The sequence below is a fragment of the Pholcus phalangioides genome, unplaced genomic scaffold (genome assembly GCF_987345545.1).
Source record: "Pholcus phalangioides strain wild (caught in Gottingen) unplaced genomic scaffold, Ppha-v1.0 ptg000031l_1, whole genome shotgun sequence".
NCBI classification, from domain to species: domain Eukaryota; kingdom Metazoa; phylum Arthropoda; class Arachnida; order Araneae; family Pholcidae; genus Pholcus; species Pholcus phalangioides.
This window is the reverse complement of record NW_028301621.1, coordinates 10,000,001-10,012,191: the sequence shown is the minus strand read 5'-3', so window position 1 is coordinate 10,012,191 and position 12,191 is coordinate 10,000,001. Positions and strand designations below refer to the sequence as shown.

Below are 12,191 nucleotides of genomic sequence, written 5' to 3'. Positions count from 1 at the left end.
CCGTAGAGCATTTTTTAAATTAGAATCATACCTCTACGACGGAGGGTTGATGAGATAAAGGCCGTTCTAGCATTTACAGGACACCCTGTATAATACAACTTAAACAAGAACTCCCCTCTTATAGCGTCACCCCTGTTTTAAGGACAATTTTTTTCGTCCCGTTGAGTGTCCTCAAAAGAGGGATTTTACTGTGCTTAAAATCACAATTAATGTAGTTGTATTTATACCTAATTGTCACGTAGCAATGCTCCGTGGAGAAAGAGAGAGGAAGTGTGCAAAAAATTCATGTTTGTATACAGGGTGATTCAGAAAAGATGGTAAAACTTTAAGAGGTGATAGTACACACCAATACAAACAATTCTCATCGAAGAATGCATGGTCTAACATGAAACGCAAACTCGCCTTTCGAAACGGCCGTTCCGCAAACGTTAAAACGACATTCCTGTTGAAATTTATCGGGAGAAAAAAGGACGCCATGCATGCAAATGCTACCTTGGGAAGAAGGAAAAACCGTATTCAAATCCGTGTCACATTCTTGTAAGACCTGCATCAGACCGGGAAGCAAGAAAGGATCCCGTTTCGCACAGCTGCCGATGCATGCGCGCAGATGTTTTCGGATTGGGCAACCACCTGTGGGGAAACGCTCGCCGTACGTTCACGCTGCCTCTGTGGTACTTCTATTTACAGTTCCGTAAATGAAATAAATGGACGTACATTTGCATGCATGGTTGTTCGTCTTCTCCCGATAAATTTCATCAGGAATGCCGTTTTAACGTGTGCGGAGCAGCTGTTTCGAAACGCACTAGCGCGATTGCGGTGTTGGATATTGAAAATTTGATATATGTGTTGGGTTATTGTCCTAACAGATACTTTTTATCAGACATTCCCACAAAATTAATGTCTCAAATATTCTTACACATTATAATAGTGTGAAAAAATCTTTATTTGAAAAAAACTTCTGTACGAATAATATTATCTTAAAATTTCTCACAAAATGCAAGTATTAAGAGCTTTGCAAGGCCTTCCGCAGCAAGTGGCCTAAATGAATAAAAAATCAATGTCGGAAAAATTCTCACAAAATTCACTGGGAAATTTTCACAAAATTATGTGTAAAAAATTTTCACAAAATTATGTGTAAAAAATTTTCACAAAATTATGTGTAAAAAATTTTCACAAAATTATGTGTAAAAAATTTTCACAAAATTAATGCCTCAAAAATTCTCGCAAAATTAATGTCTCAAAAATTCTCACAAAATCAATGCCTCAAAAATTCTCACAAAACTAATGGCTCAAACATGAAAAAAATCAATGCCTCAAGCATTAAAAAAAATTAATGGCTCAAACATTCAAACAAAATTTATGTCTCAAACATTCTCATTTGATAATTTGATCATTCTTGTCGCACCACGGCTATTTTCTGCACACGAGGAGGGCTAATTAGACCGGGACCTACAATTTACTGCCGATTCCGAACGGCAGGCTTTTTTTTACTCATCGAGAGGTTGGTCGCTAACCCCTCGATGGTCCCGGAACTCCCTGCGGTGGCAATTTTTTCGGCAGTCATGTCGCAGTTTCCAAGCATTCTCACAAAATTTATATCTCAAAAATTCTCGAAAAATTAATGTCTCAAAAATTCTCACAAAATTAATGTCTCAAACATTCTCACAAAATTAATGTCTCAAATATTCTCACAAAATTAATGTCCCAAACATTCTCACAAAACTGATGTGTCAAAAATTCTCAAAAACGAATGTGTCAAAAATTCTCAAAAATGAATGTGCCAAAAATTATCGCAAAATTAATGTCTCAAACATTCTCACAAGATTGATGTCTCAAACATTCTCACAAAATTGATGTGTCGGAAATTCTCACAAAATTGATGTGTCAAAAATTCTCACAAAATTAGTGTCTAAAACATTCTTACAAAATTAATGTCCCAAACATTCTCACAAAATTAATGTCTCAAATATTCTCACAAAATTAATGTCCCAAACATTCTCACAAAACTGATGTGTCAAAAATTCTCCCAAAATTGATGCGTCAAAAATTCTCACAAAATTGATGTGTCAAAAATTCTCAAAAACGAATGTGTCAAAAATTCTCAAAAATGAATGTGCCAAAAATTATCGCAAAATTAATGTCTCAAACATTCTCACAAAATTGATGTGTCGGAAATTCTCACAAAATTGATGTGTCAAAAATTCTCACAAAATTAGTGTCTCTAAAATTATCACCCATTGACTGGAAAACTCACGCGCATCAAAAAATATCACACAACTTCTTTTGTTGAAAAATATTTTCAAAAACTCACACAATTCCTGATCAAAGATCTCACACGCACCAGAGCAAAAACCACATAATTCCTCGAGATATTTTTGGTACGGACTCCTTCCGGTAACGGCATAATTAACGCACAGCTGTTTTCTCCTCGAAGAAAAACTACGAATATATCTACAGCAGAAAAAGAGATAATATTATTAATAGATATACAGTATGGAGTGTGTATTATCATCGCAAATATTATCCTTCGATTCACAGACCTGCTGCTGCTGCTGCATTGCATGCATGCAAAAGAGAAAACTGTATCAAGAGGCCAGGCCAAGATACGTGACCCGTCCTTGCCCCAAGGAAAAACTCCAAAACAACTGCGGAGGAAAAGAAAAGTGAAAAAACTAGGTTCGAAACCAGCTCGTTAAAAATAAAAACAACTAAAAACCACCTGATGGTATTTTTCCCCCCTTCTCACAAAATCGGGGATAAAAATCCCTATTTTCAAGATAAATTCCCCGTTTTCGAGCGCGGGAAGAAAAAATGGGTTTATCACAGAGAAAGAGACGTGAAAATAAATTAAAAACACATAAAAATATCTTAAAAAAGACATAAATAAATAAAAAAGTAAATCGGCGCACTTCCTCGCGACGCGCGGAACAAAATTCCTCCGGTTGCCGCTCTGCTCAGCTAGAGAGAGAGCTGAGAGAGAGAGCTGAAGCTGTGCTTGCGAGTCGTCGGCGTCAAACGGAAGGTAGCAGCGGTCCAAGCAAGACCTGCGCTTGAATGGCTTGAAAAAAAAAAAAAGCAGCAGCTTCTTGTGGGTTTATTTCCTACCCGGAAAAAATAAATAATAAAATAATAATGTGGAAAAGTTGCTCATTTTGAGCGACCATGGACTTGAGACCGGACTCTCTAGATTTCTTTTCTTAATGTATAAACAACGTTCCGGCGGCTGCTGCGGTCTCTGGGGCTACTTTCAGCGAATAGAACTTCTTGAAGATATCTTCTAAAGGTCAGAAACACTTTTGATAAGCAGTGGCGGCGGTGGTGGTGACGGCGACAGCGGCAGCCTGTTGATTGTGTGTGTTATAACATACAAGAAAGTTTTTTTTTTTCTCAAGGAAATAGATAACGGAAGAAATATTCAGTGGCGTGTTAGTCGATTTTTTTTGTGTGTGTGTGACTGGACATTTGGATTTTTCTCGTCCACTGGAAAAAAAGACGTCTAATTTGTTTTATTGCGCGGAATTGGATTTTAAAACGGTGGGAAGACGTCTAATTTGCGCCAAAAACGATGATTTGATTGTGTTATAGCATATACAAGTTTGGAAAGTTTTTTTCTCAAAGAACTATATAATAGGAAAATTTCAGTGGCGTGTTGTTCGATTTTGTATGTGCTGGACATTTTTTCCATCAAGTGGAAAATACGTCTAATTTTTTTCAGGCGCCAAATTGGAATATAAAAGAGTGGAAAAACGTCTACTTTCCGCCAAATTGGATTTTTAAAAAAAAAATCGCATCTCTCTTAGATAATTGATCCGATTTGTGAGCTGAACGTCTCGTTGGAAATATTTGGATTTCATCTACTGGAAAAGACGTCTAATTTTCTAAGTGTGTGGCCAAATTGGATTTCAAAACCGTGGAAAAAAACGTCTAATTAGCGCCAAAAACTATGATTTCCCGTGATTTTTTTTTGGCCAGATCTTAGATGAGATAAGTGATAAAATGAACGACAGTGAAGATAGACAAGACTCTCGCGTGCAGTTTCGATAGTGAATTAATTTTCACGGCGTACCGAAATGGGATCGGTCGGATCTCCCGGAGTCGGACGGCGTCGTTGTTGCGACAGCTGCCGCCCGGCTGCGACACCGTGTGTCGCCTTCGCGTTGTTGTTGCTGTTTTTGTTGTCGCCGAACCTCGTGCTCCGGACGCGTTGCACGAACCTGACAGTCGGATACCTGACGAACATCATGGGCAGCCACAGGCAAGGGAATATCATCAGCGGCGCGATGACTTACTCCATCGAGGAGGTCAACAAGCGCGGTATATTGCCGTTCAACTACACCCTGGATTTCATATACAATGACACCAGGGGTGACACGTTGTTGGGCTCCAAATCCGTCATCGACATGTGGTACGACGGTGTTATCGCGTTTTTCGGGCCCGAGAATTCCTGCGAGGTCGAGGCCACCGTCTCCGCGTCGTTGAACTTGCCCATGATCAGTTACGTAAGTACCAATTTTTCTTTGTTATTCACCATCTCTCCATGCATTACTATTTTTCCATGCGTACTAGGTTGCATCTATGGCCATTCAATATGTATAATTCAGGGAGGGTTCTTGTTTCGTGTTCATGGACCTTTTGTGACAATAAGACGAATTGTACGGACCCCTTAACAGAATGATATTCGGTATACAGTAATGTGTAAAAACAATTGAGAGTAAGTTGTTTTCTTATTAAGTTCAAAAACCCTTTGCTAATGAAATGAAGACCATGGGCTAACAAAACTAAAGCCTCGGACCCCTCCCTCACTTGCCGATGAAATGAAGGCTACGGCCTCTGTGCCCCACGGAACCCCCCCCCCCTTGGCGATAAAATGGATGTCGCAAACACCTTCAATAATATTCATTATGTAAGATAATAATAATATGTAAAAATAAGTGAATTGTTTTCTCCCATCCAAGTTCACAGACCCCCCCCCCTCTCCCCGAAATACTCTCCATGGATCCCCGAGGGGTTCGAGGACCCATGGCTGACTGAGAAAACGAAATTGAAATAAAATGAGGGTCATGGACGGGCGATAATGAAATGAGGCCACGGACCCCCCCTCCCCACAGAATAATATTTAGTATATAACAATGTAAAAATAGTTGTTTTCTTTTATCGAAGTTCACGGACCCCGTAAAATATCTCTGGAAGGGGGGGGGGTCCACGGATTCTTGGTTAAGAACCCCTGGTCTGACTGAAACTTGTTAACCATAATTATAAATAAATAACTACGCATGTCATCAAAAATACACTTTTGGTATACATAGATGACATGCGTAGTCCCCATGGGCCCCCAAATGGGAGGCTGAAAATGATTTGGCTCTCGGGGTCCGGTTTGAATTTTATTTTTTTTGAATTTTTCAGTGTTGCAAATTTACTAGAAAGAGGCCCGTGCAAAAACCCTCGGGCAATTCCCTGTCCAGGGTCCGATTTTAGGATTCCTGTGGTGTGGGGGCGTCCCGAGAATTTAACTTCCCTAACGATACTGTGTTCTTCACGTGGATGTAAACGTGGGTGTACGTCACTGTATAGAGTGGGTGTCATAGCACCGCCTAAAATAATCGATCTACCGAATAGTTAATTACTATAAATAAGTTAATTTTAGAATATTTCTATTCGCACTATTTATATTTAGAAATAAAGGGTGCAGAGAGAGAGATATTTCGATTTTTTTCCGATTTTAGGACGGCGATTCCCATTCTGTGATCCGTGTTTTTCCCCTTGAGGTTTTTTTTTCTTCAAACCTGTTGCTCGCGAGCACCTCGGCGGTGTTAAGGCAGTGCGACCTGTGACAGTTATTCACAGGGCGCCGAATAAGTGGAAAAAGTTAGAAAGAAATTTGAAAGTTCGAGAAATACATGATTTTTTTTTAAAAAGAATCTTATTTGAGAACAGTGCTCATCTATATACGGGGTGATTATAAAAAAACTATCCCGACATATGGGCCCCTAACTATCATACCATTCACAGAAACTGAAATTCACAGAACATTCGAAAATCTCAAATGGCGACACCAAGTTTTTTGTATTGGAATGCGATCTCCATACTGAAAAACACTAAATAGCGTTGGAATGGCACCTGTAGCACGAAAATCCCCGGAGCTAGGCAAGGAAAAAGGACTTTGCCGTGCACCAGAGCATTAATGTTCGTTTCATTCGTCACACCGAGATCCCAGCCTGATTAGTCCTCCACAAGGTCATGTGGAAAACACAATAAAATGCTTTATTTTATGCTGCTTCTCTGTCCTTATTGGTTGTCCTCACTTTTAGCCTATCTACCGCCGGTGATTTTCATGCTACAGTTGCCGTTCGAACGCTATTTAGTGTTTTTCAGTATGGAGATCGCATTCCAATACAAAGAACTTGGTGTTGCCATTTGATATTTTCGAAATTTTCTCACTGTAACCGTAACTGTTAGAGTGACACTGTTGTTTTCCATATCATTCTTGAGCGCATACCTCAAAATACCTTATTCCAAAATTTCATTCAGTTTCTGTGAATGGTATGATAGTTAGGGGCCCATATGTCGGGATAATTTTTTTTATAATCACCCTGTATATACATACAGTATACGGGGTGATTCAGAACAGATGGGAAAAACTTGAAGAAGTGATAGTACATACCAATACAAACAATTGTCATCAAAGAATGCATAATCTAACATGAAAGGGGTCATTCAAGTATTAAGTCAGCATCAAGTGGGGGGGGGTGTTTCGGATTTGCTAACTTTTGATGACAAGGGGGGAGAGGGGGGGGGGTTTGGAGGGTGCTTAAGTCATCAACCGCCCCTTTTTGAAGATATGAAATATTTTAAGCTGCTGACGAAATTTTGCTGACAAGGGGAGGGGGTCAAAAATTTCTAAAAATCTGCTTACGTAGTACTTGAATGGAACCAAACGCAAACGCGCTGGCGCCTTTCGAAACGGCCGCTCCACAAACGTTAAAACGGCATTCGTGTTGAAATTTATCGTGAGAAAACAAGAATATCATGCGTGCAAATGTAACCTGGGGAAGAGAAAGAACCCGTATGCAAATCTGCGTCACAGTGAAGAAAAGGCGCGGACGCCAGCCCCGTGAAGTTATTCCAGCGTGCAACCGTTCTATCAGTTGTAACGTACGGGATAACATGGCGCGCTTTAGTAATACTGGAAAAGCCGGCACGCATTTCATTTGCGTAGCTGCAAACGGAAGTACCACACAGGCAGCACTAATGTCCTTTTTCAGTATTAACAAAGTGCGCGATTATCCCGTACGTTACAACTGTTAGAACGATTGCACGCTGGAATAACTTCACACAGGGCTGGTGTCCTCGCCTTTTATTCACTGTGACGCAGATTTGCATACGGGTTCTTTCTCTTCCCCAGGTTACATTTGCACGCATGATATTCTTGTTTTCTCACGATAAATTTCAACAGAAATGCCGTTTTAACGTTTGTGGAGCGGCCGTTTCGAAAGGCGCCAGCGCGTTTGCGTTTGGGGCCATTCAAGTATTACGTAAGCAGATTTTGAGTCATTTTTGACCCCCCCCCCCAAATATCTCCAGTTCACCACGACGCTCATTTTGAGAAACACTGGTATATACCGATTTCGATTACGATAAAAATAACACACAGACAACTTAAACTATATCGAAACGAAACGATTAAAGCAATTTTTTTCTTTTTTAAATTGAAGGGAGTTCAAAGACACCAAAAATAGATCCCGCACTGGTGAAGATTTTGTCTCGAACCGCTTCTGAGTGCAACGTATATATGTGTGCGTATGGACTGAAAAATTCCAACAAACACCTCAAATACACAACTGAACACCTTTCGTTAAAACTGGAATCTCGACCGTATGGAAGCAGTTACTTTTCTAGCCAGGTATTGATTCGGGAGAGGGGGGGGGGCTATAGAATCAAGACAATTGAGATGCTCATTAGACTGTAGCTCAGGGGGATTATGGTGTCCGGAGGTCAACCTCGTTTGCAATGTTTTTTATTCACTAAAATTTCATTAAAAAATGGTACGGGGCCTCCATAACATCACTTTGCCCATGATGTTGAGATGGCCCTGCATAGGACCTCCACAAGAGGGGATACACACTGGTCTCAATCCCAGAGGATTCGGATACCAAAATCATTTAAAACTTTTTTGTTCAATAAAAATTCAATCAAGAATGTTGGGGGGGGGGGGTTTGGTCTCCCTCCCTCTTGAACATCACTTTGCCCATCACTTGCTCCATGAAAAAAGAAAAGATTAAAGCAAATGAAGTTGCCAACTGCCACCGAAATCGCTGATAAATCGCCAATGACGTGAAATAGGGGGCTACTGCAAGTCGCACGCAATAAGTGAAAATTTGATAAAAAAAGATATTTGACAAATGTGAGACATATTTATGTGACCATAATTAGTTATAACAGTCATAATTACCATAATTATATAATGATAATTATGACTGAAAGCCACACGAAAATGATCTTAATTTGGATTTAGAAAATGTGAGTAAGCCTTGTTAAAAACAAGTTAAAAAAAAAGCAACATGTTGAAAAAAAAAAAATGGGGACGACCGAGATATCACGGGGAACGTCCCATAAAATGCGGGCTATATGGTCACCCTATACATATACAAGTTTCTGGCCCTCGAGTGGCAGAAATACAGCATCAGCCCCGCGGACTGAAAAAGTTTGTGCACCCGCTGACGTTATAGACTTCTAGGAGTAGTAGTTTGGATTTCTCTGTCTTTTAAGTTCCCTCCAGTCGAGTTACGTGTGCGGAAATGAACTTAAAATAAACCGTTTTTTACTGTCGGGGTTCTCCCACCAAAAAGCTTAGACCTGCTTTTTTCTTTTTAAATGCCTTCCTCCTGAACAATTTGTCAGCTTATACAACTCTCACCGTGTGTTGTTGTGAATTCTTTTTCTCCTCTCTCTCTCTCTCTCTGTGAACGAAAATTCTTTTTAGGTGATGTAATAATGACACAGTGTGTGTGTCTCACATGAATCACCACCGCGTTTCCGAGACTAATTACGAAATCCGATATACTGCAAAGAAAATAATAGTCTCGGGCCTTTCCACTGCCGGCATTATTATGCCCACCTTCCGGGCTGATGGGCCGTAAATGGGTCTCGTAAATTCAATTTTTAACGTTTATGTCGAGAACCTTCGAGAGTTGAAGTTATGGGTTTATCTCCCCCACCCCCGAGGGGTTCTTAACCTTTTATGTTTTGCGGACACTTTGTGTCAATATCATGGAGTGAGTCTTTCTCTCAACGCAACTCCGGTCTATCGCCATGGCCAATTTACTACCGAATGATACATACCGGAAGTGTACCTGTATGTGTACTTGAGAACCTTAGTGCGTATCTAATGTTGTGTGTGCGTGTGTGAATTTCTCAGTGCTTCCATATGAATTTCAAATTATGATGACGGAGTCCACGGACCAATAAAACTAAGGCCACTGGGTTCTTTACGCATAATACATATACATTGTGAATCAAGAGCTCACCAATTTATCCGATTACAATCCCGAGCACCTTGGACCAATGTGGATGCAGTGTCTCAAGTTCATATTTTTGAGGTTATGTTTGTGTGCAAGTCTTCATTCAAAATTTTTATGAACCTTGACACTATACGGTATTTGAGAAACAAGATCACTACTCTACCTTATTTATAAAACGATCTCGACTTTTCCTTTTACTTATAAAAAAGATCTTGATTGTACCTTATTTATAAAATGATCTTCACTCTAATTGACATCTAATTTATAAAAAAAAGATCATGACTTTACTATGTTTACAAAACGAATCTTAACTATATCTTATTTACAAAACAGGATCTTGATTCTACTTTATTTACAAAATAGAATCTTGACTATATAACCTTGTTTGTGAGAACAAGATCTTTACATTATTTATTATGCATGCTCTTGAATCCACTTCACAGACAAAACCGGATCTAGGCTCTCCCTTAGTTATAAAACAAGATCTTATCTATTCATTAGACATGATTTCGACTATCAACTGTACTTCATTCATAAAACCGATAACTACCAGTGAGTTCTAGGCAACCAATTAAAATACTTTTCCCCCTAAACTCATGAGACCAGATCTCATTATCGGCAGTTCCTCCTATACACCCCGAGGGCCCCTGAAATCCCCAGTGTAATCTCCAATGTGTACATTATAAAAGGGGGGGGGCGTACATTATAAAAGTAAAGAAATCTCGATAAGACAGCAAGCTTAGTCACGCTACAAGAGACATCGCACGCGGACATCAAATAAGATTATTTTATCTCGTACTAGGAAGAGGTACAACCACATTTTAGTTTTCTTGTTATTTTGTTCATGTAGACATGGATAAAAGGCATTTAATTTCCTGATGAGAAAGATTCATGGATGTGAAAGCGGAAGGGAACGTAAATATACGTTTCGCTCTACGAATTAACGAACTAAAAAAAAACAAGAAACCGCGCGTCTGCGGCGCGGAGGACGCGAATGAACATTTTTCCAGAGCACGCCGCTTCCTCCTTCTAACCCTCCTCAAAAAACAAAAATATATTATTCCCACGGTTTTCCTTATTACTTAGACGCCTCAAAAACCGCGGATCCCTCCACACTATAACTATTTGTCTTATTGCATGAACGAATGATGATGAATATTCTTATTAAAAATGTTTCCATGTCTGGAGGTAACGATGTTGTGAAGATTGTCTTCATTTGAGACACGTTTCGGTCATGTCGCAATATGATGAGAACATTTCTAGGAATTCACAAAGTGGTGACTTAAACATGCGTTTTTTTTTATGCAGTGGAGTTTTGACGATTGACTTCAAATGCTGTAATAACCGCAATATAGAATATTTTTATTTTGCTTTTCATTGTTTTTGAGTCAAGAAGAGTAAGATTTCATTGAAGAGTCTTTGCGATTATGTGATGCCAGCTTTTGGAAACAAAATCTCGAATCTGCTTCATACATCTTATTATATAGTTGTCATATTTATAAAACGAGATCTCTGCCTTATTTATGAAACAAGATATCTACTCTCCCTTATAAGACAATGTCTTTACCTTATTTATATAAAACAAGATCTCTTGAATCCAAGCTTATTTGAAATACAAGATCTCGACTCTTGAACAATGCCTTATTCTTATTAAACGTTTCCATGTCTAGAGAGGTTAAATGTCTTGAAGATATTGTCTTGATTTGACGCACGTTTCGGTCGTGTCGCAGTATAATGAGAATATTTCCTAGGAATTCCAAAAGTGGTAACTTAAACATGCGGTTTTTCTTATGCAATGGAGTTTTGACGATTGACTTGAAATGCTGTAAAAACCGTAATATAGGATATTTATTTGGTTTTTAATTGTTTGAGTCAAGATTTCATTGAAAAGTCATTATGATTCTGTGTTTGCCGGGTATTATAAATTGACTTGAAGGAGACACGATTTTGAATCTGCTTTATGTAAGTCATAATAATATTCATTCTGCATCGTAAATAAAACAAGATCTTGACTCTCCCTTGTTAAAAAAAACAAGATCTTTATCTTATTTAAAAAGATTTTTTTATCATATTTTAAGAAACAAGATCTTTACTTTTTATAAAAAAAAATTTTCCACCTTATTTGTAAAACAAGATCCTGACTCTGCTTTAGTTAAAAAACAATATCTCGACTCTAGTTACTGAATGTTTTTATGTCTGGAGGTAACAATATCATCAAGATTGGTTTTATTTAACATAATGATTGTTTTATTTATGATATTATCCATTTAAAAAGGAAAATTCGCCGACGAAATGTCTCCAAACTTAAATTCAATAACTCTCTTTCTCTCAGAAATAAGATCTCAGCCTCTACACGTGACCTTAAAGGTCTCATCCTTCGCCAAAAAACAAATTACCTAACTAACTCTTTACCTCAACACCAACCCCTCAAAATTTTGGAATTTCCTTCGCCCTAAATTAGGTGACCCGTCTTCCCTTAAAATTGATAATATCGAACTTACTTCTCACATCGATATCGCCACAGAAATTAATCGTGATTTTTCCTCTAACCCCACTCCTTCTCAGCACTCCTTTTCCGATTCATTATTCAACACTATTCCTGCCTGCAGGCCTTCTGAACCTTTTAAAAAAACAGAAAACCCCTCTCCACTGGCTCCGATGGGATTCCAAATC

The 12,191-nt window shown here is 38.8% G+C and overlaps 1 protein-coding gene across 1 annotated transcript in view; it reads left to right on the top strand.

The window, feature by feature from the left end:
- The first annotated feature begins 3,016 nt into the window (after nt 1–3,016).
- LOC149067383 (receptor-type guanylate cyclase Gyc76C-like) overlaps nt 3,017–12,191 on the top strand; it is a 315,737-nt gene continuing 306,562 nt past the window's right edge. The window contains exon 1 of the mRNA XM_089252906.1: nt 3,017–4,499. Within this exon, the coding sequence (XP_089109032.1) occupies nt 4,071–4,499 (429 nt within the window). The 5' untranslated portion in view covers nt 3,017–4,070. The remainder of the gene's footprint in view (nt 4,500–12,191) is intronic.